At 50.3% G+C, this 26,474-nt stretch overlaps 2 protein-coding genes across 7 annotated transcripts; one reads left to right on the top strand and one right to left on the bottom strand.

Moving 5' to 3' along the window:
* Positions 1 to 460: 460 nt before the first annotated feature.
* FGD2 (FYVE, RhoGEF and PH domain containing 2) lies at positions 461 to 8,281 on the bottom strand. Of its 3 annotated transcripts, none has more exons than XM_032203422.1 (15): positions 7,975 to 8,281; positions 7,258 to 7,338; positions 5,194 to 5,342; positions 4,657 to 4,813; positions 4,396 to 4,534; positions 3,822 to 3,880; positions 3,290 to 3,436; positions 2,814 to 2,906; positions 2,398 to 2,477; positions 2,289 to 2,319; positions 2,061 to 2,153; positions 1,699 to 1,824; positions 1,359 to 1,505; positions 1,057 to 1,200; positions 461 to 974 (listed from the first exon to the last, which is right to left on the bottom strand). In XM_032203422.1, exons 1-15 carry the CDS (start codon positions 8,170 to 8,172, stop codon positions 741 to 743), a joined length of 1,878 nt encoding a protein of 625 aa, XP_032059313.1. In that variant the 5' UTR covers positions 8,173 to 8,281; the 3' UTR covers positions 461 to 740. The 3 variants fall into 3 exon arrangements, with proteins under 3 accessions (XP_032059313.1, XP_032059314.1, XP_032059315.1); XM_032203423.1 differs by having other exon boundaries at positions 461 to 971; XM_032203424.1 differs by lacking the exon at positions 3,290 to 3,436.
* Positions 8,282 to 13,951: 5,670 nt separating this feature from the next.
* On the top strand, positions 13,952 to 26,257 carry MTCH1 (mitochondrial carrier 1). Of its 4 annotated transcripts, none has more exons than XM_032203427.1 (13): positions 13,952 to 14,128; positions 15,212 to 15,296; positions 16,574 to 16,680; positions 17,020 to 17,040; positions 17,126 to 17,203; positions 17,518 to 17,575; positions 17,974 to 18,025; positions 18,619 to 18,678; positions 21,903 to 21,996; positions 22,358 to 22,405; positions 22,605 to 22,672; positions 24,228 to 24,303; positions 24,736 to 26,257. In XM_032203427.1, the coding sequence occupies exons 1-13, from the start codon at positions 13,958 to 13,960 to the stop codon at positions 24,808 to 24,810; spliced, it is 993 nt and encodes a 330-aa protein (XP_032059318.1). In that variant the 5' UTR covers positions 13,952 to 13,957; the 3' UTR covers positions 24,811 to 26,257. The 4 variants fall into 4 exon arrangements, with proteins under 4 accessions (XP_032059318.1, XP_032059316.1, XP_032059319.1 ...); XM_032203425.1 differs by having other exon boundaries at positions 17,953 to 18,025; XM_032203428.1 differs by lacking the exon at positions 17,020 to 17,040.
* Positions 26,258 to 26,474: the final 217 nt, after the last annotated feature.

The raw sequence follows: 26,474 nt of genomic DNA, 5'->3' as shown, positions 1-26,474 counted from the left end.
AAGCATTTGTGAGCAGAATGAGGTCCTGGGAAAGTCTGGGATGGGCAGAGTACAGGCCAGCACAGGGACACAGATGGGGGTGTCCATTTTTACAGGGTACCCGCACACCATGGGACTGCAGCACTGTGAGGCCAGGAGTGCTGACAGGCTGGGAAAGCAGCATCCTAAATCCTGGACTAAGGTCCCCGAGCTGGGTGAGGGCAAGCTACCAGCTTGGTCTCAGCAGGGTGCAAGACTGGGCCTGGTTATGGGTAAGATGATGCCAGGGAACAGTCTCTGTTGACAATCCTGCAGGACACTCCAGAAAATACACCCTCCATAAAGGCTCCTTAGACTGCACTGGGGTAAGAAGAAGGATTTATGGCAGCAGGCTATGTCTGCCATATGGCATCTACCACCAGGCTTGGAGGAAAGCTGAGGTGTGAAAGCTGTGCTGCCCTCAGGCGGCAGCACAGCGCAGCAGACCGATGCCAGGCAGGCTGTGGGCTCTCCCGAATGCCCTGGCTTTCCCCCCACCTCACATCCTAGGTACCTCCATCTTCAGGGAGGGGAGGGGAGGGGAGGGGAGGGGAGGGGGAGTTGGCTTGTCCATATGGTGACAAACATACCCCCACCTTGCCCTTTTTGCAGTGAAAAATTAAAGTACAGAGAGGTGGGGGATCTGCCTAAGTCTGGCTATGAACAGGAGGTGTTGATGGGTAGGTGTGACCCACCAGGCAGCCCAGGAGTTGGGCCTGGCTTCACTCTGCTGCACTGCATGAGTCCACATCCTCACTCTCCTCTGGGTGTATGATCCCTGCAGCACAGCGTGCCATGATCCTCATCCAGCGCTGTTTCAGCTCCTCTGTGTCGGCCAGGAAGGTATAGACCTGCTGGGACTGTGCCAGCTGGAAGAGGTGTTGGGCTTTGCCCTGTGGCAGGTCCCTTACCTGGTATCCCAGCAGTGGAATGGAGGTGTGGGCTCGGACATCCTGCTAAGAGAGAACACAGCAATGAAAGGCAGGCAATCTAAGCACTGGGCTGCCCCCTTGCAGATGGAGCTGAGCCCAGCCTTACCTGGGGGGCTGCATAAATGTACAGCACAAGGGGATCATCCCATGGGATAACAAACCAGCCTCTCATGCCTCCCTTGCCGTTCTTGTCCAGCAGCTGCAGGGAACTGCACAGAAGACTCCTGCCTGATATTTCTGCAGCTCCCTTCTGCCAAAAAATAAAATAAAATAAAATAATAAAATAATAATAATAAAAAAAAAACAGCCAAACACTCAGTGTTAGTGGAAGCAGAAAGGGCTGGGAATGGCAGCAGAGGTTGGAGGAGCAGGGCACAGGGAGGATGGGCAGAGAGGGGTACAACTGACCTCCAGGATGCCTTTGTGCTTCCACTCCTGGTCCTCCAGCACTACATGGCCCATCAGGAAGACATAGCATTCCTGACATACACGGTTTAGGCGGTTCCCATCATACTGAAGCTTCACCTTGTGTTCTGAGCAGCGAGCACACACCACCTACAACCATCAGGCATGGACACTGATGGGGCTAGGGTAAAACTGGGGCATCCCTATAACTCCATGAGGAGCTGAGGGACAGGAAACAGCCCCAAACCCAGGTAAAGGGGTGCAGAGTGTACAAAGGCTGCATTCCTGGCCCAACTGCTCAGGCCAGAAGGGAAGGGAGGAGTTGGGGGAGAGGGTAACTCACATATCCACAAGCTCTACAGTGGTGTCTCCGGCGCATGATGGCATTGAAGGGCTCCTTGCAGCGCATGCACATGGTCACCAAGTTGTCCCGCACCCACTGTGGGGCTCGGCAGCCCAGCTCTTCTGTCTGAGGGTGGGAAATGGCATTGCTGGGGCTAGCTAGTCATGGTCAGGGTGGTCCTGCTCACACTCCTCTCAGCCTCCTCAGGCCCTCTGCACTTACTTGTCCCTCCCCAGTCTGCCCCCACTAGTTCTGTAGGGTTTAGCTTAGGAAATTGAGGCACAGCAAAGTGGGATCTCCCTGAGCTTCAGCGTATGGGGGTGCTGGAGGCAGACAGAACATGGGAAGGACAGAAGGGTTACCTTGAGTGTGGGGTTTCCTGTCTCCAGCCCACGCACAACCATCTTAAAGCTCTCACTCCTCTTCTCCTTCCTGTCAATGGCATCCTGGAAAGCCTAAAAGGGAAGGCAGGGCTGGAAGGACAGATAGGGGGGATACCCAAACACTGACAGGTAGGGGATAAGCACCCCTGGGGACCCAGGCATCCAGCTGGTGTGGGATGTGCCACTTCTCACAGCACTCAGCCGTACCTTGATCCAGGCATTCATTTCCTCCCCAGACCTAAGTGCAAAAAGCGAGATGGATGAGCTGGCATCCCTCCTCCCTGAGGAGAAATGGGGCCATCACACTTTTCCTTACCTGGCCTGCAGCTCCAGTGTCCGTTGCTTTCCCGAGACTAGGAAGGTGTGAGGGAATTGCATATCATTCAGCTCCTGCACCTGAGAGACACCAAAGAGAACATGGGAAGCAGCTGAACAAACATCCAGCTCAAAGGGACCTCCATCTGTGAAGTGAGTAACAGGGAGTTCCCTCAGGCAGAAGCCCTTCAGCCCCTCAAATCCGTGCATGACATTGCAGTGCAATCTCACAGGATCAGGTTGCAACCAGTCCCCCTCACCCACAACATCAACCCTGGCTCCAAATTCTTCCTCCCTTCCCAGGAAGTACAAGGTAGCAGCCACACTACACCCCAGAGAGGGCTGCATTTGGAGGAAGCCTCTGAAACTGCTAACCAAGGCCTTGGGGAAAGCAAAAAGACAAAGGGCTTGTCTGACCTTCATGCCATCCATGTCAATGCGGAGGCGGACCTGGAACTCAGCGCCCACCTGAATGACCTTAGGCACGCAGTACAGCAGCATGTTGTTGAACTGTGCAGGAGAAGAAGAGTGTGGGTCTGTGCCCAGCAACCTATCTGCTCAGGGCTGAGGGGTTCACTAGGATCAAGGGTCCCTCAGACCCTAGGAGCTGAGCCAATCCCTGGGAAGGATTTGGACTAGAAGGTGCCTACTTCTGCCCCAGCCCTCTCCCGCCCTACAAAGGGAAAACACTACAGGATTCTTGCGTCCCCCAGGGAATCAGAGGTTCCCAAACACATGGAGCCCTGAACCAGGGTGTTCAAACCCCCCAGATGTGAAATAATCCTTTCTATACAGAGATGAGCCACCACCACCCCTGGCCAAGCTGTCTGCCCCTCTCGCCATCCCTATCCCACCTGCTCCCTGCCCCTTCCCACTGGCATCCTGGCTCCCACCAGAAACAGGTACTTCTCCGATGTGCTGTTGTTGCGGGTTGAGATTTTTTGGACTGGCCCCTCCTTGATCAGCTCATTGGAGGGATCCACAATGTCATCCTCAAGGCCCAGTCTCTGGTAGACCTCCCAGAGGTTCTGCAGCCGCTCCTGGGGGAGGCAGGGGAACCTGTCTGGGAGGGAGCTGAACAGCCAACACCTGCGTCCCCTCCAGCCCCAGCCCAGCTACTGAGTACTGGGGGAGATGGCACATGTCACTCACCCCAGACTGACCTTCACGAGCAGCTTCCAGCCTGGAAACAGCCAGTCACAACATGGCTGATGCTACAGGCATTATTTCCCCAGGCTCAGGGAGATGAGGGTCAGACATCAAAAGCAAAGTCTAACCTCCCCGGCTGAACCCTGCCCCATTCTGGGCAGGGTTTTGCTCTATTCTGAGTTGCACAGCAAAGAGGCCATAAGAAAATCTGGCAGAGTGCCAGCAAATCACCATGCCATGACTTGCAAAGCATTGCCAGCTGTGACAGGTACTCACCATCTCAGCAATAGCTGTATTTGAATGCTTGGCCACCATGAAAATCATCTCCAGGGCCTCTGCAAGGAAAAGAGAAAGGAAGAAGGGTTAAGCTCCTGCTGTGGAGAGGTAGGAGAAAACTCCTGCATCTGTCCTCACCAGCAACCGCACATGCAGTGGCTGCTGTCCTACCCTGGATACCATCTGAATGGCCCTGAGCACCACACAGGTGCCTGGGTCCAGCTAGATTATGCAGCACAGGCAGTCGTGGGGAGACACAGGGTGCTAATTTATCCTTCATCCCAGCTGGACTGGGAACTGCTGTTATCCACACGGTTGTGATACCTCCCCTGGTCGTGGCAGATCTCCCTGCAGGGAAATGCTCTGCAGCAGGGCACCTTGTCCTGAACCATCACCCACCTCTCCCAACAACTTTCACAAACCCTAAAGGGGTCAGAAAAGTGTCATACTCAGAGGTTTATCCAAGAGCAGCTGTTGAGAGGACCCAGGTAGCCCGATGTCCATGTACAATGTCAGGAGCTGTCAATTCCCCCACCAACCCACCCCACTGCTCACTACAGCAAGGAGCTCTTACTCTCTGCATCATTCCGATCTGGGGACTCAGGCGGCAGTTTTTGGATATAGTCTTTTAAGAGGAGTTCATAGCGTGGGATCCTCTGCACTGGTTCCAGCATATGGTGCTGCAGTGTTAGGTTAGCGCAGACCTTCCTCTTCTGACCCATGCACAGAGAAAGAAACAGTAAACACAGTAGTTCCTACTCTCCTCTGCTTCCTCCCTAGAGGGAGATTTTGGGAAGCATTCCTGTGGTCCCCCCACACTGCCATGGCCTATCACCTGGATGTCAGCAATGAGCTCCTGGAAGGGCAGTGATTTCTCTGTCCAAATGGTGATGAGCTCCACAGCCTTGTTGAAGTTCTTCACATATTCACCGTACATTTTCAGGAATGGTGCAAGCTTCTGGATCATGTCCCCGATCCTTGGGTGGGAGCTCCTGCAGTAGGGAACCACAGCTTCCTCAGACCATAGGGAAGATGGACAGCAAGAGATAAAAAAAGGGGGGCAGTTTATGCATGACAGAGGTTTATGGCTACATCCTCATACAACTCCCCACTCTCTAGAACAGGTACATGGCCAGCCAGCCTTAGCATTCATTCCTGGGAACACCCCTAAGCCACATGAGATGTCACTCCGCTTTTCAGAAATAGCTTAATCTGGGCTGGACTGTTTTAAGGAAGTGCTCTCCGGCACAAAGACGTCTGGAGCAAAACAGGCTTGAACTCTCTAGTCCTATTGGGAGGCCAAATTCGCCACTGCTCCTTTATTCTGGGAAATTAACCCAAGCATCCTGAACCCTCCCCTCCCACAGCTCACCAATTCTCCATGCGCTTCTGCAGCTCTGGCAGGAAGAACTTGGCATGGAACTGGTAGATGGAAGAAATGTTGGAGAAGATCATTTTTACCACATCCTCTGGGACTGTCTTCCCATTTTTGGCTTCTTTCATCAGCTCTGTATAGAACACCTGAAAGAAAGGTAGGAGAAGATCACATTCGAGATCATCCAAGGAACCTGAATGTGCACAAGCCCAAGGGACCTGACAAAATGCATCCACAGGGCCTGATGGGATTGGTGGATGAAGTTGCTAAGCCACTACCCCTCGTATTTGAGAAGCTGTGGCAGTCTGGTGAAGCTGTGGCATTCTGGTGAAGTTCTCAGTGAATGGAAAAGGACAAACTTAAACCCCGTCTTTAAAAAGGTAAAAAAGGAAGACCCAGGGAACAGACCTGGCAGGCCAGTCAGTCTCACCTCTGTGCTTGGCAAGACCACGGAGCAGACCCTCCTGGAAACTATGCTAAGGCACACAGAGATCAGAGAGGCAATTTGTCACAGCCAACATGGCTTCACTAAAGGCAGATCGTGCCAGACAAATTTAGTGGCTTTCTACAACAGAGTTAAAGCATTGGTGGATAAGGGAAGAGCAACTGATATCATCTACCTGGACACATGCAAAGCACTTGACATGGCACTACACAACATTCTTTTCTCTAAATTGGAGAGACATGGATTTGATGGATGGACCACTCGGTGGGTAAGGAACTGATTGGATGGTTGCACTTAGAGTTGCAGACAACAGCTCAATGTCCAGGTGGAGACCAGTGAGGAGCGGTGTCCCACAGGGGGGTCGGTATTGAGACCAGCACTGTTTAACATCTTTGTCAGTGACATGGACAATGGGATTGAGTGCACCCTCAGCAAGTTTGCTGAGGAGACTGAGCTGCATGGTGTGGTCAACACACTGGAGGGAAGGGATGCCATCCAGAGAGACCTGGACAGGACTGAGAGGTGGGCCTGGGAAAACCTCAACGTGTTCAACAAGGCCAAGTGCAAGGGCTTGCACCTGGGTCAAGGCAATCACAAACATAAATACAGGATGGGTGATGAAGTGAAAAGAGAGCAGCCCTGTGGAAAAGGTCTTGAGGGTACTGGTGGATGAAAAACTGAACATGAGCCAGAAATGTGCGCTTGCAGCCCAAAAAGCCAATCGTATCTTGAGCTGCATGACAAGTACGGCCAGCAGGTCAAGGGAGGTGCTTCTCCCACCCTGCTCTGCTCTCCATGCTATCATCTGCAGTGGTGCGTTCAGTTCTAGAGGCCCCAGCAGAAGAAAGACATGGACCTGTTAGAAGAAAGACATGGACCTGTCCAGAGGAGGCTTGTAACGATGATCAGAAGCTGGAGCACTTCTGCTATGAGGATAGACTGAGAGAGTTGGCATTGAGTTCAGCCTAGAGAAGGAAAGGATCCAGGGAGGCCTTATAGTACTTAAAGAGGACCTACAAGAAAGCTGGAGAGAGATTCTATCAGGGAGCACAGGAATAGGACAAGGAGTAATGGATTTAAGGTAAAAGAGGGTAGATTTAGATTAGACGTTAGGAAGAAATTATTTACTATGAGGGTGGTGAGGCACTGGAACAGGCTGCCCAGAGAAACTGTGTATGCCCCATCCCTGGTAGTGTTCAAGGCCAGGTTGGATGGGGCTTTGAGCAACCTGGTCTAATGGAAGGTGTTCACGCCCACAGCAGGTGAGTTGGAATTTAGTGGTCTTTGAAGTCCCTCCCAACTCAAACAATTCTGTGATTCTATGACTCTATGATTTTGTGATTCTCTGGCTGTGATGACCAGCAACCCAGCAAGGCTCACATCTGCACAGATTCATTCTCTCCATAACCTCCAGGAAACAGTTCCTGGCCTGTGCACACACTGAACTGAGCCCAGGCACTGCCACAGTATCCCAGCCCTGTCAAGGAGAACAAGACAACTGCTAAGTGTGTGCCTGGTTTGTCAGCGTGGGCTGCCCAGGCTGTGCTAGTGGGGGCTGGTTGCAGCAGGGCTATCACTTCCCAGGCTTGCATGCGCTTTTCTGCTCCCCAGCTCACCTGGTCAAGAAGGTGGAGGCGGTTGACGTAAGCCTGCTCTGTCTCCAGCAGCTCCAGAGCGATTTTCTTTTCCTCTGGCTCCTGCATGAGGAGAAGGGCTCAGTCTCATGGGCAGTGATGTGAGCTGTCCCTAACAGCCTGAGGGGATCCAGCTCTGTTCCGCAGGGTTCAGAGCCCACAGTGCAGCTGGAAGCGGACCTTACTCTGGGTCAGGGCAAAGGAAGGGCTTCAACAAAGCATCCAGCAAAACTGAGTGTGAAAACAAAACTGTGTGAAAACAAAGCAGGCTGTGGGGAAGCTTGGCTCACATTCTTATAGGTCACTCCTTTCTCCATGTCCATTTCTCCTAGGGCAATACAGGCCTAGTGATCTCATACAGTAGGGCAGCATGGGGTGGGTTAACCCCATGGTCTGCAGTTCTACCAAGGCTTCTGAATGAGACCTGCAGAAATGCATCTGCAATTGGCATGGGTGACGCTGTGGGACCAACCATGCTATAGTTATATCAGAGCTAGAAGACACAAGCTTTACCTGGATCTATCTGACTACAGGGAATTTGTGCCCAAAGCACCAGGAACAGGGCCACTTCTCTGTCACCCCCTGCACCAGACCTTGAACAGGCAGTGACTTGCTCAGCAGAGACCTCAGCTCTGATCCAGCACACACACCTGGGTGTGAGCACCCATCAGCCTACCAGGAACCACCTCCAGAGCTCACCTTGCTGACAGCTTCGAGGCCTGGATCCTGTTGCCTCCTCCAGTTGTCCCCGCTGATCTTGTGTCGGAAAGAACGAAGGCATTTGAAGCTAAGCCCCTTCTGAACTTCCTGCTCTTTCTGCCCTGCTGCTGAGGCCTTCCTCTTCTGCTGTTCCTCCTCCTCCTCACTCTCTTGCTCTGCTTGGTGCCTGGCAGCCATCTGGGAGAAGTTCTGGCCCTGGCTGGCTGAGGATGTTGGAAGCTGTTGGGGCTGGCTTGTCACAGGATAAGCCTGGCCATGCAGAGAGTGTTAATCCCTCCAGGGGAATTTGCCAACCCTGCAAGGAGGGGAACCAGCATGATCAGACGCCCCAGCACAGTGCAGGCCTCCCGGCTGCCAGCCCATAGGCTGGCTTTCCCACAGCACTGTCCTGAGCTGGCCTAGGATCAGGCTACCATCCTCAAGCAAGATGGTAGGAAATGGCAGCACTTCAGTGCTGATGCTACCCTGCTCTGCCACAACCCTGCTGATACAAACCAGTGTCTGAAAGCCTATACATAGTCTGAGGGTGACATGATCCAGTCTCTCCTCTCCTGGTTCCTCCTGCTGGTGTGGTTAATCCCCATCCTGCTCTACAAGAGCACAGCTCAGCCATTTATCCTATTCACAGGCAGCCTGAGCCATCTTAGCCTTCCAGACTTGCACAAGCCACGTATCTCCTTGGCACAGCCCATCACTTCCTCTCAGGCATCACTAGGTGGGAGCAATCTGAAATCTGAAGCTTTGCTGGGTTTTCTGCCCTGTCCCAGGCTCTTCTCCTCCCCACTCCTGATGTCTCCATGCAATAACACACAAACATGCCACCACGTTTTGCTGAATGCAGCCACAATTCTGGGCTGCAACAGATCACCTGGAGGTTTTCCCCTCCCACTTCAGTGTTTCTTCCCAGAGATATGTCTCTGCCAACTTGTTCCCCATGTCTCCATATGCTTGACTTGGCGTAGTGCTCTTCAAGCCACTTCCAGTCTGGATCTCTAGTTTAAAACTAATTTTACTAATTGTGCTAGGGCCTGACTTGGGAAACCTGACAGCCTCTGAATACCTCTCACCAACTCAACAACTTTCAAGGCAATGCCAGTCCTTGATCATCCCAGACCTTATCCTTCCAAACTTCCTCCCCAGGGTCAGGACAAATCCCACATGAAGACCACTTCCATCTCTGGGCTCACACCATCACTTTGGATACATGTCAGACAAAGCTTGTCTGTACTGTTTATCCATAGAGGGGCATCATCCCTGTTCCCAGCAGGATCCTCTTCTACTTCAAGTCCACGCCATTTAGCCTTGGTGTCAGCAAATGGTGCATCTGGATCTTTGCTTGCTCCCAGCTGTTTAATGCCCAAAGTGCAGACCTGTCCTTTGCAGCACTGGAACAGCTCTGGCTTTCTGTCTACTGCTGCTGTGGAGCCAAAGCAGGGAACCAACTGTCCTGGGCACAAGGTTTTAAAAGCCAAATAGCTAAGAGGTCTCAGCCTTGAGGAAGGTTTGTGCTTTTGCAGAAGGGTGATCTTTTAGTGGCTTTCTCTCTTCTCTTTTCTGGCAAAGACAAAGACAAATACAGAGCAGCACCTTGAAGGTGACAGCAGTGAGCTGTCTGTCACCAAAGAGCTGGTTGTTTAGTAAATTCCTCCAGGCAGAAACTAGTAAGACATCCAGTGGTGGCCTGCAGACAGGAATGGAATGAGGAGGAGGAGGAGAAAAACAGGATGAAACTGGACATAAAACCATGAAGTTGCAGACAGGAAGTGACTCAATAGCAGACACTCATCTGAAGAGGAGGACAGATCTACCCCACATGGACCAGCACGTGTCTGTGAGCTCGTGAGTGCATCCACAGACACGCACACCTGTCCTTGGAGGCAGTCATAGCCCTTCATGTGATAGAGATGATTTATCCATCTCTCCCAGTGCCTTCCAGACCTGTGTCAGCCTAAATCCACTGCTGAGATCCAACAGGGAACTTCTCTGTTCCTATTTGCAGTATGACTTGTGCTGACTTAGGCTACACTGTTTTCTGTTCCATAAAACTTGTTTCCAGGTTCTACAGCTTCCTCTAAAAGTGATAAAAGTTACTTTTATTTCCCCTAACTCAAACATATGAAAACAACAAACACACTGCAGCAGCAAAATGGGGATAGATCAAAGACCACAAATGGTTCCAACACAACATCACAAGACAAATTGTGACTGTAGGACCATGGGAACAGCCATACTACTCTGAAGCCCTCCAGAGCACAAAGGTCAAGCAGAGCACACAATGTAGGCAAAGCACCTGGAGCAGAAGGAAATCTTATGTCTCACCATTTTTAGGAAGGGCTGCAAAACCAAGGCTCACTGAGAGCACCTCACAGATACAAGAAAAGGCAAGATTTGGTATCCCTATTTAGCAGTTAGGAAAACCTAGGCATTGACCACAAACACAACCCACCCCAAGCCTCAGAACGACCTCACTGGAGCAAGGCATATCACCAGCCCTGACTCTGGCCTATGCTGTTTGTCATCCCATGCGATCTGCAGGTCCCAGCTCATGCTTCAAATGAAGATGCTGTTTTATGGAGCAGCCACACAGCCTGAAAGGCATTGACTCCCCTCCACACACACACTCCCTTGCAAGATGCTTTCTGTTCCCCTTCCTATGGGTCATACTGCTGCAAACAACTGGATGTCTGAAGCTGGTGTCTGAGGCTCAGGCCCTCTAAGACACTCAAGCAGCCGATTTCCAAGGACTGTGAAGCGCCCAGCTGTCTACCTGCTGGCCCAGAGCTCGTGGGGCTGCTCTGGTCAGAAGAGTTGCAGAGGAAGCTGGAGGTGTACTGATGGAGCTATGGCAGGAAGCGTGCACACCTACCGCCCCAGGCTGTACTTGCCTTTGGGTGAGAACTGTCTGCATGTTTGCAAACCAAAATCTTCTTCTCCAGAGGCAGCAGAAAAACAACATTCAGCAGGCAGGCTAACTGCAAAGGTACTGAGCCTAAACCTGATCCTGGCACAGAAACCTCCAGCAAAGTCAGTCACCTCCTAGCTAAGGTTTTCAGACTTTGCTCCATGACCTGCAGCATGAGGAAGGCTACAGGGCAAATCTGAGTGCTAAAGAAAAACAAATTCCCCAATTGCCTTTCCCCACAGCCTCCAAACCACCTCCACCATGGGTCTTCTTTCCAAAACCCACACCACATGGAGCCCTAATGTACCTGTAGCGCCCCTGACGTTTCCTTCTTACCCACAGTCTTCAAACAGCCACCAGGTTCAGCATGTTCCACTGCCTGCCTTCCTCCCTCTCCATGGCACAGGCTGTGTCAGCTGGGAGCAGATCCCAGGTGTAAGGATGGAGCTGCAGGGGCAGGTGACTGTGGCTCCCGGCCACGGCCCTGAGCCTTTCCCTCCCTTACTCCACTTTGAGGTGTCCCTGGGACCCACAGCACAGCCCAGCTGCTGTCCCTTCTGCAGCAGATGAGCTTTTATCTGGCGCGGCCTCAAAAAGGAAAGAGGAAGCACACCAGGCTGCAAGGAGAAGCTCTCAAAAACACTGGGAATTTGTTCAGCCTGGCCCCAAACTGGCTGCGGCACCAAAGGCAGGGCAGCAGCAGAGCAGCTGTGTTATAAATGAAGTCTCAACTCAATCTAAATTTAGTAATATTTATAAAAGAATTTTTTTAAAAGGTATAAAAGGCAAGTAAACAGCACTGGGTGTGCGGGGAGTCTACGCTCCACCAACACGCACACAAGAACATCAAACACTCTAAATATACAGATCATTGCTTTTACATACTAAACCCGAGTATGCCTATACATATGTACAATCAGAAAAGGTAACAAACAATCCTTTAAGTTCCATGGCTTAACAGTCTCCATTTTCCACTCCTTTTCTTAATTACAAACAAGTCTCCATTTTCCATTCCTTTTGAACAATATGTCTTGCCTTAAGTTGTCAAGCAACTCGGCCTTTGGGCCTTACGTATCCCGTTCTTCCCGGATCAAAGAAAAGCATATCCATCTCCTTTTCAAGGCCAACAGTGTCTGGGTCAAAAGGCACGTCCAGGTCAGCAGGGGGCGTAACAGCAAAGGCCTGTAGCGGCGGAGGGGCCGATGGCATAGCAGTCAGATCAGTAAAGGAGCCCGCAGCTCGCTCACTATCTGGCAAACCACACGTTTCTGACTGTGGTCCCACAGGGCTCTTTAAGGCCTCAGAGACAGCTCACCAGGTGCCGAGCAATCCCACTGCAACCTCATTGTTTTTAGTTGCAGAGTCCCACAACTTGACATCAATTTGGTCCCATATTTCAGGATCATAAACAGTCTGATTGTTAATAAGGATGTGGGAATATAAATGTTGTTTTTGCAGAGTTACATTGTTTAGAAGGAGAGAATGTGGTACTGAGATATGCTTACAGTGATAAGAAAGCAGGCAACCTTGTAAAATGCAGACAACCAGACTCCTTAGGACAATTAGGTGAAAATCACGGTGTCAAGTCAAGTCAGATAAGTGAAGAAACATTACCACTTCAAGCAGTAAAAATGTCAAAAGAAATTTGAAATTTAACAGGCCGGCAACTGAAGGCCATGCATTGTTTGTGAAGCATCAGGTAGATTGTGAACCTGGATTACCCACTCAGTGGGGAAACAGGGGAGGGTCCTGTCATCAAAAAGTATATAAACTGTGTTTTGGAACTAGTAGATGCGCTCTCTCCTGCTTGTGGGGTGCCCGCCATTGCAATCGCGAATAAATTACTACTTCACTGAGATCCTCGCCTGAGCCTAAGCTATTGGCTACGGAGTGTTTCTCACAAGGAGAATAAGCTCTGTCCTGGTAATAATATGTCCTGGTAAGGTTACCAGGACAGCCTTTGTTCCTAAGGACGTATGATTCCCCATAATGAGCAACTGCTTACCAGTGAGAGGCAGTTGTGTGCACGGGTCTGCTTCTCTCAGCTTGAGCTTCTTCCCAGCTCCTGTGTGCCTGTTTCCAGTGACCTTCTGTACGTGCTTCTCTGAGCAGTTTGCTGAGTTTGGCTGAACCCATCTTCATGATGCAATCAATGTGCCTGTTCCTGTCTTGGTCTCCGTTCTGCTAGCCTGTTCCTTTTCATTCCTTCTTTCTGCTTCTTTATTGATGACATAACTTCATTGTGTTGCCTTTTTTTTTTTTTTTTTAATCTTGACGACAGGCTCCCCTCTTATACTCTTCACCCCACAATAGTTCTTTTCAAAACAACTTTCCATTGGTCGAACAAGTTTGCAAATAACAGCAACGGCAAACACCCAGCAACTTCGATGCCTTACTGGCTGGAGAACAAGCAACCTGAGACTGCATGGAGTCTCCTGAATCACCCTTCTTTGTTCCCTCTAAACTCTCTTACATTCCTGCTGGCTTCATAATTAAGAGTCTGATGTTATCATCAACCACGCGGGCTTTCCGACCCCCATGGCCACACTCCCAAATCTCCCCCTTCTTTATTAATGTCAACCGTTTTCTCGACACGAATTACCACTCCATATATAACAGCTGCAATGCCACGAGCCCGCTACGCGTGCCGGCCCGCGGCAAGCCAGCGGCGGCGGGGCTGTGCCGGGGCAGCCCCCGCGGGGCCGATGGCACTGCGAGGGGCCGCGACCGGGCTGAAAGGGAGCGGAGCGGAGCGGAGCGGAGGCTCCCTGGCCCTCCAGGGCTGCTCTGGTGCGAGGGGACACGAGCCCGCGGGAGGAGGGCGCGCCGCAGCCGCCCCTGCCCGGCCTTGTCGCGGCCTCCTCAAGCCGCACCTACGGCGCCAGCCGCCTCGCGGCGCTGCCGGGCCGCTGCTGAGCCTCCGCCGCGTTGCCTCCCCCCAGCCCGCCCATGGTCCCGCCCGCGCCCCCTCCGCCTCTCCCGCCATGGTCCCGCCCGCGCGCTCCCCCTCCTCCCTCCCCTCACGCGCCCGCGCGGCGCAGGCGCGGTGGCGGCGGGGCCATGGCGGACGCGGCGGCGCTGCCCTCGGAGGCGCTGACGCCCCCTGGCGGCGGCCCCGGGGCGGGGCCGGGGCCGGGCCGGGCCGAGGGCGCCGAGGGCCTGTTCGTGGTGCTGGGCGCCGGGCTCGCCGCTGCCAGCCACCCGCTGCTCTACGTCAAGCTGCTCGTCCAGGTCCGGGGCCGGCTGCGGGGCGGTGAGGGGCGAACCCCCGCGTGGGGGGGTCCGAGGAGGGCCTGTGTGTGGAGGGGTGCCGGGCCCCCTGTGTGACGGGGCAGGGGGTGCCCCGCGCACTGGGACCCCCTGTAAGCGGGGGTTGAACGGGGCAGGAGGGACCCCCGACACGGGGACCGCAGCGTACGGGGGGATGAGGACACCCCGTGTAAGGAGGGACTGTGCTGTACTGCCCCAGCCGAGGCCTCTGTGCAACGGGGACCGCGGTGTGAAGGGGAGCGGGGCGCTCAGGGAGTGCCACGGGAGGGCAAACCCCGCGTGTACCAGGGTTATAACGGACCTCTGTACGGCTGGGGAGGGGCATCCCTGTTTGACTGAGGAGATAAGGGCGTCTTGTGTGTACATCAACCTAGATAATGGGGAAAGCGGCACCTGCATAATGGGGTAATGAGGGGGCCCCATTGCCCAGGGTCCACCTGTATAACAGAGGATGGCACCCTCTCTAATGGGGATCCCTATGTCAGAGTGGGGGGCCTACATATAATTGGGAGGATGAGGGTACCTATAAAACAGGGAGCCTTATATATTAGGAGGATGAGAATACTTTCAGTGACAGGGACTCTATAGGACAGGAAATAGAAAATCATATATAATGGAGGGACAAAGAAAACATGTGCAGTGGGGACTTCTTTAAAAGAGAGGAACTGAGACCCCTTTATATGACAGCAGGTGGGGACCCGTATAAAATGGGACAGGTGAGGATACCTATGCAGTGGGGACTCCTATATAATAAAAGATGAGACATTCCTGTATAATGGGGGATTGAGGATCCACAGTATCCTGAGAACCCCTCTGTAATGGTAAATGCTATAAAATGAGATGGATGAGGACCCCTGTTCTCCAGAGACCCTGTTTAATAGGAAGGGGACTGCCCATGTCATGGGACACCCATTTATCATATGGTAACTGAGTGGGACATGGCGCTTCAGCAGCTCAGGAAGATGGAATCAAGGCCATGTGGTCTGTCAGGTTCAGGAATGCCAGAACTGTTTTGGGAACCTGTTCATGGGGTTTCTCCTGCAGGTTGGGCATGAGCCACTACCACCAACCATTGGAAGAAACGTGCTGGGAAAGAAAGTACTGTACCTGCCTGGCTTCTTTACCTATGGTGAGTGTTCCTCCAGGCCAGCCCACACATGCTGAGTGCAATGCTGGATCCAGCCTCCAGCTGCTCTTCCACCTTCACAGCACCACCTTGGTCTCATTCTGAGGCTGCAGTTAGACATTATATGCTACCACCAGTTGCACAGCCATCAGATGTACCTGTTGTTATGAGGCAGGGACAAGGAAGTGGTGGCCCAGTCTGCATCCCCCTCCTATGGCATGTTGCACTGGCTTGCTTCCATAGCTGAGAGTGCAGTGGGGGTTTGTATGGTGTAGGTTTGTTTGGTGGAGGGTTTTGCATGTATTAGAGATAGCGCATTGTGTTTCTTTGCTACAGAACAGCACTGCAATAACTTGGCCTTCTGCCCAGCTCATTTGTATTGTAGGTGGAGCCCTAAAGGGACAAAAATACCATGAAAGGGGAAGGTAATATATTTCTTTCTTTGTGGCTGCAGCACAGGAGAGGCAGGTGAATACTGCCTGAAAGTAGGAGCTACTTTTACAGGTGTGCAGAACTTTGGGGAAGGTGAGCCCTGAGAGTTAAATGGGGCCAATCCCCAAATCAGACAGCAGTACGTGAGGGTGAAGAGCCAAGAGCAGGAGCAGTACAAAAACACTGCAAGCTGGGACACCCAGAGCTAGAAATGCTCCAATGCTGTGCTTTGGAAGATGATGCATTTTCCAAATAGATTTACAGCACTGCAAGAGGGAGATGGGCACTGCCTTCACTCGGGACAGCAGAACATGGGGAGGAGGAACAGTCAGTACCTGCAAGCTCACAGTGGGTTGTATTCCATCCTGTTATACCAGGGACATATTGGCTCCTTTGGCTTTTTTTTTTTTTTTTTTGTCTGTAAACCTGCCTGGGAGAAGGTGGCAGGGCAGGAGCAGAATCTGACTTTGCAAGGTCTTTATTTACCCTGACTCTGACCCTGCAGGGCAGAGGGAGAAGGTCACAACACGCAACACGAGAGATTATCCCACCCTACCTTAGTTCAGTCCAGACTGCCGTGTAGCCCTTTCAGGTAAGCAAAACAGTCAAAGGATGCACTCATCCTTCCAGTTTAGACAGATGTGACAAAGAATAGTTAAGGTTTCTTTGCAACCTATATTAAATTTATTTAGAGCTTTATAATAAAACATTTGTGGCAGGACTGCAGAGCAGTTGCTGTGACTTCCAGAGCTCCAGCGTGGTTTCAGCTGAATACTGAAGTGGGGCAGGGTACTCTCCACAGGTTGGCTGTATCCCAGCTGACAGCAGCCTGGTCTTTTCTTACTCAGCCAGACACATTGTGAAAGTGGATGGGAAAAGAGGCCTCTTCCGTGGTCTTACTCCTCGCCTCATCTCAAGCACTTTATCAACTGTCACCAGGGGAAACGTGAAGAAGGTAAAGGTCGTCTTCTCTCTCCATAAATCATCTTGCTGGGGCAGACAGTGCTACTGTAGAAGAGCAACAGAGCCTGCATGTGCTTGTACCCAGCCATGACTGAACACGGAGGATTAAAGTACCTGTTCCACTCCACCATCTGATGGCTCTAAGTAGTCCTCCAGGACAGAAGGAAAACAGTGCCCATATCCCCAGAACTTACTTTCTAAAGAATCTCAATTGAATTTGACCAGTCACTTGCCTTTTATCTTTTACAAGCAGTCTCATGGTAGTTTTCCTCTGTTTTACCTTCCACCCTTCCTTCTCCTGTCTTCCTCCTTGTCTGTTTTTCTACTGTAGTTTAGAGCACAACTGCTGAAGGTTTCCTTCCAGTCCTCAGAAATCACGGGCTTGTGGGTCAGCATCTCCATCAGTTTTGGCCATATGTTTCTTCTCTCCTGCTCAGGCCTTTCCGCTGGAGGACATGGAGCATGTTTCTAACAAGGATGATATGAAGACTTCCCTTAGGAAAGTGGTGAAAGAGGTGAGAAATGGATATAGCATGTTAATGAGTGATTAGGGAGATCACACCGGGAATGTGCCCGAAGAGCAAAGGAAGCTTAAACTGTGGCTTTTGGGTGAAATTACTTGGAGGGAAATTCTGGGTAAAAAGACTGAAGTATTTAGTAGCCATTGTGTCCAGATGTGGGATATTTCATAGAAATAAAGGTTTACTGTGAAAAACATACTTAAAAACAGGTCTGGGACCTGAAGTGGGCTTTTCTACACTAAGGGAAAGATCCTGATCTGTACAGGTGGAGCTTTTCACACAGCTGTGGTGTTTTCTCCCTTTCCCAGACATCTCACGAGATGATGATGCAGTGTGTGTCTCGGGTCGTGTCACATCCACTGCATGGTGAGTTCTGTCCTTCTGCCTGGCTGTCCTCTCCAGATTGAGGAACCCTTCCCTGGCTCAGGATCACTTCCAAAATCCTGTTTACTTGATGTGGTTTTCTATTAGAAGTGGCTTTGTATCAAACTACAGAACAGATGTGGGTCCCAGGTGATCTCTTCTCACTCGTCTTAAAGCTTGTCACAGAGGTCCCATTGGGGTTGGGACCAGAAATCCCTCCCTCCACTTAGAAACTAAGGGAAAGCACTGTTTTCTAATGAGCCTTGCAGTAATGAGGACCACTGGGAGGAGCTGATTTGAGAGGAGAAGAGGGGTGGCAGAAGGATCGGGTTGCATTTTCCTTCACCTCCATCACAACTCAAACTTGATTTGTTTGTCAGCTTATGTTTCTGTTCTCCTAGTGATCTCTATGCGCTGCATGGTCCAGTTCATAGGCCGGGAAGTCAAATACAGGTGAATGGCTGCAGCTCTGAATGAAGAGTGTGGGCACACAGAAGCACAAGTCCTGGAGTCAGGCATGCCCGATGTTCCCACACAGTGGGGATTATGGTGATCCAGGAGGTTTGGGAGACTGAAAAGTGAATCTTGTGGATAGAGGTTGGATAAGCATGGGGTGAAGGGATGTGGGAAGGCTGGACTTTGTCCCTTCACATGCCTCTCAGTTCAGCCTTGTGCCAGTGGGTGTTTTGGTGCAGCTAACACACGCCTGCTGTCACCAGCTCCCAGGGGTGCAGCAGAAGAATCAGCCAAATCAAAGCACTTTACATGCCATGGTTGTGGCACACTTACCCACTCACACAAAGCCAATTAGACCTCTTCTAGCTTCAGCATTTAAACATAGATGTTGGCAAGTTGAGTCCTGGAGTTACTGCAAATTGGCAGAGCACAGACACTACCCTTCTTCATGAGTTGAGGATTAGAATGATGCTGCCTGCTACATTGATGGCAGGGTGACTTGCAGGGGGGACACTTCTATGGCCACATGAAGCTGTGCAGGACAGAGATGGAAAAACCTCTGCAAGCTTGTTCTTTTCCTTTCTTGGCAGCGGTGTGTTCAGTGCCATCGTCAGGATATTTAAGGAAGAAGGGATTCTGGGATTCTTCGTGTACGTGAGTTGTTTAAATACTGTCTCCTGTAGTCAGAAGATGCCAGTGGCTCTCCTGGTTATGATTCCAACTTCACTGAAAGGAGTTGTGCTGAGCTCCCTCTTCCCTGAAACCTTGTCTGACTGCAGGACTTTCACATCACTCCCAAGAGCACAGATAAAATCTGTGGCTTTGACAGAGCTCCAGTTGGACCATTAAGTTTGTTTCAGACCTTATCTTCAATCAAATTTTCAGAGCCCGGGGAAAACTGTATTTTTTCTTACCTTTCTTTTTCCCTTGTACTTCTTTGTGTTTCAGTGAAGGAGCATTTAAAGCATTTGTGCAACAGGCACCAAGATCAAGTGCAACAATGAGGCCCTTTGTTGAAATAAAAGCCAGGGCCTGGATAAGGGCCTGCACATTCCTCAGCAAAGCACCATGGGTGCTTGTAATGAGTAGGTGCTTTGCTCTGGCTACAGGTTTGTCTGTACAGCAGGAGCAGGACCGCATAATGCGGCAGCATTGCTGCCCGGACTAGCTTGCCTAAAGGAGCTCAGACTGTACTTACAAAATGTGGTGAATTGACAGCATCACTAAAGTGAAAGTCTAGCAGACACCTTTTTTTAAACCCTTTATTAACACTTCTTGACTTTTTCTCACATCTATATAAAACAAAACTACCTGCTACTTCTGTTCCCAGTGGAGACATAACTTGCTTTATTATGTCAATAATAGTAAAGGCAGCTCCAAAATTTCAGGAGGGGCTTTCAGGCCTGAAATATGTGGCTTTGGAATCACAAAATACGGGCTTCCAGATTAAATATAAATGCATCAGGAAAGGATGAGCAGTCACAGGGGGTCTCACTCTGTTCTTCCCCAAGGGGAAAGGGCCAGAGGTCTGTAGAGACCTTATCAATCAAGTGTCACTATATTTTTTGTGGTCTACTGCTATTCTTCAGGATCTGCAGCCCCAGATCTCCATTAAATACAGCTTCCTCCAGGATGTTCCATGTGGTCTTGCTGAGCTCCCCTTTCCTCCAACTCCCTAGAAAGCAGTCTGTGAAAAGAGCCAGCTGTGTTCTCTTCCTCCATGTAAAATAAACACTTGGTAGCCTAATTAAACTTAGCAGTTAACAAGAAAGGCTTTAACATAACCCAAAATATCTCAGGAGTGCTCTGAATTTATACGTGCTCTACAACTCAGCTAGGTAATCACACTACAGTAAGAGGAACACAAACTACATCTGTAAGACCAAACTGTTGCTGTTCTGCTCTCAGCACTTCTAATGAAATCCAAACACATCCATTCCCTTAAAATCATCGAGGAACACTTATTTCTCATGGTCTGACAACCTCTACATAGTCATAGCATAATATCGGCACATTCTCATTCTGGGTGCATGACCAGCTGGAGAAGAAGACATTTCAATGAGAGGACTTCTTAATTCCCCTGATATCTTAGCAGTTTCCTGCAGCCAGCAGATAAGAATGATGCTCTATGGCCTCTGAAATGGGCACTGAAATTGCTGTACATGGTCAGTTCAAATATGGCTTGTCCTACCCCTCCCCACACTGGGGTTTCTCCTGCTGGATTGCATGAAGCAAGTAGGTCACAGCACTGTACATCATACAGGTTTCCTCACTGGTCTTCTGCTCTGAGCTTTTCTGAGAAGACTTGCGGTCTTCTAAGAATTTGCTCCTCATCCAAATGTCCTTGGACATCTCATCAGGTGTGAGAGCTGTAGTGCAAATTAATTTCTTCTTGGTCCCCTTCTGCAGCTCTCAGACCCCTGGTCTCCTGCCATCCTTTAAGCACAGACCCAACATTCATCATTACTTGCATAACTGGGGATAGAGAGGGGTATGATCCTTATTGCAAATGGAACAAGTGGTCTGATCCTGTATCAACAGATGGGTGAGGCTTTACTTGCAAGCCTGGCATGGCACAATCCTGGACCAGCCTTCTGTTTCTGGAGTTGCTTAAGCCTCTGTTATATCAGTGGTACTTCAGGAATCTTCTTAAGATTTTACTTTGAGTTAGATGAGGGATTTTTATTTTTTTGTTGTTGTTGTTACAAAGGCTGAATGCAAAGCAGACAATCCCTGGGACCAGACAGCTTTGATTTCTTTGTCCTGCCTGTTGCTGTCAGGTATCAAGTCTTTTAAGTCAGCAGATCTTCTGTTGAACGTGTGTGCTGTGCCTGGCCCCAAGACCTTGGCTGCATCTCCAGAGCTGCCTGGGCCTTGACAATACACAGGTTGTCTCCAAAAACTGTAAAAACCAAGCAGATGGAGCAAGCTGGTTCAGAGCATGCTGTCCCAATTGCTGTTCTGCTGCTACAGCAGTCAGAGCAGGAAACAAAATTAATACCCTGCCCCAAAATCTCTAATAAGCCCATATTAGACTTATTTTGAGGAGAACTGTCTTAATACATCTGGTGAAACACAGGTTTAAAACACACCTGGATCCTTTTGCAGTGTAACAACTGCAAAGCCAAAGCAGGAGGCCTGAGGTTTGGTGAGTATGCTGGCAGAGCAGATGCTGCTGAGGCTCTGACAAACTGGAGAAACGCTCAGAAATGCTTCATTATTGTTTTAGTGCCAGAAGCTGGGGGTGCTTGTGCTACTGGGATCTCAGTACTGGGTTTTGAGAGGGATAAGCCAAAGCAGCAAGTCAACCCCTGTCTCTGTGCTCCCAGGTGGCAGCAGGGTGCCAGCCTGGACTTGGAGACTAGGAAGATCAGAGGGGCTAAGGTGCTGCCCCCAGTTAATCCCACTTTGCACTAGAGCAGACTTGGTAGGAAGCCCCCCCCCTTCCCCTCCCATTTTAATTTCTAAAAGGAGAGGGAGATGGTCATCAGAGGTGACCTTCTAATTCTTTATCCAGAAGAGCATCTGCAAAATGAACTTAACGGGAACCTGCTCCATCTGTGTCTTGCGTGGGTTTCAGAGCAGTAGCTGGGCTGAGAAGGTATTTGGAGTAAAACAAGGGGACTTGGCTGAGTCATACCCCAACAAGAGATCCAAAACTTCCTAGTCATTAGCATCCCCTGGCTGGAGCAGCTAGCAGCACAAACCACCACTTCTGAAGGCCATGAGAGCTCTTCCCTTAAGTCTCCCCTTCTCCCTAAATAAAGATGCATTCTGGGGAGCAGGGTTCCTTCATGCTGGTAGAGGAAAGGAGGGCTCCAAAGGCAGCACTTGGACCCTTCTGCACCTCATGCCTATATTTTTGCCATTGCAGTGGTGTAGTCCCTCACATTGTGGGGGATGTCATCTTCCTCTGGTGCTGCAATCTCTTGGCTCACTTCATCAACACCTACGCAGTGGACGATAATGTGAGTGGAAGTGCCTGATGGAGGGCTTGGGGGTCCATACGGAGCACTCGGAGTTGTAAGGAGTTAATGGGGAGGGGAGACTAATCTAATACAAATAGTGAGTTTCAGATAAAGCCCTGTATAAGTGCTAATGTATGCCATGTCTAATCAGGGCACTGTTCTAGCTGCAGTTTGAGGTTCAGGTTTGATAGCAAATGTCTTCCCTGAGTCTCAGCGGGGATGTGGTGTGGCTACCCCATTACTTTCTGTCTTGTTCCTATGCCCCAGGCACACCATCTCAGGCTCACAGAGATGTCTTATAGCGATGGGGACAGCTTGGTGGCATCTGCCTCCTCCACAATGCTTTTGTTTCTCTTTACAGTTCAGCCAGGCATCAGTGATCCGGAGCTACACTAAATTTGTGATGGGGGTATGTAGGCAACTGCCATGTCATTGCTTTGCTTCCTTCTATCTGTGGGGTGAGAGTTCATGGTCTGAGGACAAAGGCAGGTGCGTTTGAAGTCTGTATTTTGTATCCAGGATAACTTTGTTAATACACAAAAGGTAGAACTACTGTTTTTGGCATGATCATGTAGAGATGCTACTTTTTTTTTTTTTTTTGCTTTCAGATTGCTATGAGCATGCTGACATACCCATTCCTTCTCGTGGGAGACCTCATGGCAGTGAACAACTGTGGGTATGTCTCACACTGAGATCTAACTCCATCCCTTCCTTTCAGCCCCTAGTTGTCTGAAGCCTTTGCTAATGATTGTAAAGCTTTTATACAGAACCATAAACTATATGGTTTCCTGTCTCAGATTACTTAAAATTTTAGATCAGAGGGCACAGACAACAGCAGGATAAAAATACAAATGTAGAGGAACAGGGAGAGTTCTGGTAGTGCAGCCTGATCTAAACTAGACCAGAGGCAGAAGGGATCAAAGAGAGGATGCTGACTCCAGGGAGCAGCACGAGGGAAAACAAAACTCTTAATGCAGCAAGGGGAGACAGGAACAGGTGAGGCAGGACCAGACAGAAATACCTCCTTCACCCAGCTTGCTTTCCCAATTCCACTGCTGCTTGTGTCTTCCTATATGTGTGCTTATGGAAATGGGACTGGATCTGACGCACTGGAATAATGCTGTCTTGATATCTGCTCCTTCTTGAAGGTATAGATACAGCCTATAGTCCTGCACTCTTAATGTGTCCAGGTAACACACCTTGTTTGTACACTCCAGGGGTATTAAATTACAGAATCACAAAATGTTAGGGATTGGAAGGGACCTTGAAGATCATCTAGTCCAATCCCCCTTCCAGAGCACGAACACCCAGATCAAGTCATACAGGAATGTGTCCAGCTGGGTCTGAATGTCTCCAGAGAAGGAGACTTCACAACCCCCCTGGGCAGCCTGTTCTGGTGTTCTGTCACCCTCGCTATGACAAAGTTTTGTCTCATATTTAAGCAGTGTTCCTGTGTTCCAGCTTGCACCCATTGCCCCTTGTCCTATCATTAGATGTCACTGAGAAGAGCCTGGCTCTGTCCTCCTGACACTCACCCTTTCCATATTTATAAACATTAATGAGATCACCCCTCAGTCTCCTCCAAGCTAAAGATACCCAACTCTCCCAGTCTTTCCTCATAAGGGAGATGCTCCACTCCCTTAATCATTTTTGTGGTTCTGCACTGGACTCTCTCAAGCAGTTCCCTGTCTTTTTTGAACTGAGGGGCCCAGACCTGGACACAGTATTCTAGATGTGGTCTCACCAGGGCAGAGTAGAGGGGGGAGGAGAACCTCTCTTGACCTACTAACCACAGCCCTTCTGATACATCCCAGCATGCCATTGGCCTTCTGGGCCACAAGGGCACAGTGCTGGCTCATGGTCATCCTGCTTTCTGCCAGGACCCCCAGGTCCCTTTCACCTACTGTTCTCTCCAGCAGGGCAGTCCCCAACTTATACTGGTGTCTGGAGCTGTTCTTGCCCAGATGCCGGACTCTACACTTGCCCTCGTTATATTTTATTAAATTTCTCCCTGTGCAACTCTCCAGCCTGTCTAGGTCCTGCTGGATGGCAGGGGGACCATAAATTACATGATCTGCTGCTGTATAAGTAACAAGCTGGTGATCTGGTCTTCAGCCCAGTGCAGACACTTTTTCTGTGTACTCATTTACACTTATCGCTGCTTATTTAACTCTGTCTGGATAACATTACATCTGTATAGACCATCTTGGCTATTTCTCTTTGCCATGCAGGTTGCGTGCTGGCCTGCCTCCCTACGCTCCCGTGTTCACGTCCTGGATCCATTGCTGGAGGTATCTCAGTGCCCAGGTGAGGGAGTGGAGTACACACAAGGCTTTGGACTCCCTCTGCTCTTTCCTGAGGGCTCTGGCACTGCCCAATGAGTACCTGTGCTGCACCCTTTATGTGCTCGGTAACTATCTCCATCCCTCCAGTTATGGCTCTGGTACCAGGTGTGACAGTAATTAGTGTGCCTGTGTTACCTGAGCTTGCAGCCTGCAATCTTTTAGCAAAGGCATTGCACACAGTAAAGCCCCATGGCTCTGCCCCTCTCCATCAGCCATCCTTGCTGGAAGTACCTGACCTCAGTGCTCATGAGGCTGAAGGCCCACTTTCTCCTTCTTAGCAACCAGGGTGCTAAGGGTTTGCAGCTGTGCAGCAGGCACAACTCCGTCCCTGCTAATCTAGCAGTGAGGCAATACTGCAGCTTGGCTGCCCTAACCCCAGTGCTCTCCTCCTCAGGGGCAGCTGTTCCGTGGCTCCAGCCTGGTATTCCGCAGAGCACCCATGCAAGCAGCCTGCTTCCCCATTGACTGACTCCAGCTTGCAGGGAGAGGCAATGAACCTGGATTCCTCAAAAGACCCTAAGATTTTTCCATATATATATATATATATATTTGTTCTTTATGATCCAAAGGCTGTTGTGCCAGAACAAGACACTCTTCAGCAAGGCCTGCAACAAGTTGACCTGCAGAGATCTGGCTTCAGGCTCCAGCTTGATCAAAGTCCCGTCCTCATGGCTGCCTTGACCAGGGCGCATAGAAGAGTTGTTTCTTTGGTCTGGGCTGTGAGTCTGGAGTCACTGAGGAAGTCTGGGAAACCAGAAAATGCCCAGGTACTAAACAAGCCTGAGATGCTGGGACAAAAGACTGCTTTTTTTTCTGCCTGAGCTGAGAAGCCGCAAGAGATCAAAGACTGCCTTGCTGAGAAAGCAACAACAGCACAGCCAGCCTCCTGTCTCATCTCTTCTGGAGAGGGCAATTATTTGTTTGGCAGGTAGCTTACACTGGGCAAGGTCAACCCTGAAACCCATACTTAAGGTTTTGAGGGTATCTGAACACTAGGTAGTACCCCTGAAAGGGAAGTAATATCAAAACAGAAGAGAGAAACAGCCCCACTACAAAGAGCAATGCAGTCCTTAAGAGACGGGTATGACTTATCTCAAGGACAGTGGCAGAACTTGAAAATGGAGAAGGCACTGGGGGAGGGATGTTCACTGTACATGTTGACTGCTTTGGGTAGGGCACATTTAGGACACATCTCCCAGCTGGCAGGACTCCTGCCAAACCTGAGCATCACCATGCCTCTGGTGGACACAGAGCCATGTAATAGCACCGGGTTGCTGTGTGGCATTGGCCTGGTGCTGCAAATGTGTTTGCCTTTTTACTGTGGAGTGAAGGAGTAAACCTCGGGCTGGACAAAAGTTTGCAAGGAGTCAGGGGTCATGGCCTCCTCACATGCAGGGCTTGCCTTTGCATATCAGAGTTTACCTGTGACAGCAGCACAAGATTCATTCTCAGCTCCCCTTTCAGAGGTTTTGTTGGGGGGGGGATTACTTTTTAACCAGTCTGTGGTGCTACCATAGCCAGGCAGACTTCCCCAACTCCAACTCCCCATGAAGCAGTCTTTTGCACAGTTCAGTGTGTTAGTGCACTCCCTGGGAAGAGGTTTCTGGGGCCCTGAGAAAACTCCTGTGTGCTGCTGTTGCATGGGCATTTTCTTCTATCAGAGGGGCTTGATCCACATTTCAAAGCTGAGGTCTGCAGGAGGAAGGGCCAGCACCAGTGCATGTGGGACCTGCAGTCCCCAAACTAGCTCCCTTTGGTGTTGTGGATTCAGTCCTGTCTGTCCTCCCTTCCTCATGTACAGCTTGTGTTACGTTAACAATACACAGTGCATGGCCGTATCTCCTAACATCAGAGATTATCTCAAAGAATATTTAACTATACTCCAAAATACAGCTATAAAACATCTCTTCTTGATTGATTCTTTTTTTTTTTTTTTTTTTTTTTTTAGAAGCGTTGATTTCTTCTGTACAGTAGGATCCCTCACTTGGGAAAGGCTTCCAGTTAAGATAACCAATCCTCTCCCCTCCCCTCCCCCCAAAAGTAGGGGCTGAAACAGCTGTTGCTAACTCAGATTGCCGCTGATATTTCTCAGCTCCATGGAAGGTCAGCAATTCTAGGCTGAGCAAACTGCAT

Source organism: Aythya fuligula, chromosome 25 (assembly GCF_009819795.1).
Source record: "Aythya fuligula isolate bAytFul2 chromosome 25, bAytFul2.pri, whole genome shotgun sequence".
Classification (NCBI taxonomy): Eukaryota; Metazoa; Chordata; class Aves; order Anseriformes; family Anatidae; genus Aythya; species Aythya fuligula.
The sequence above is the reverse complement of the archived record's forward strand: the minus strand, read 5'-3'. Positions and strand labels throughout refer to the sequence as shown.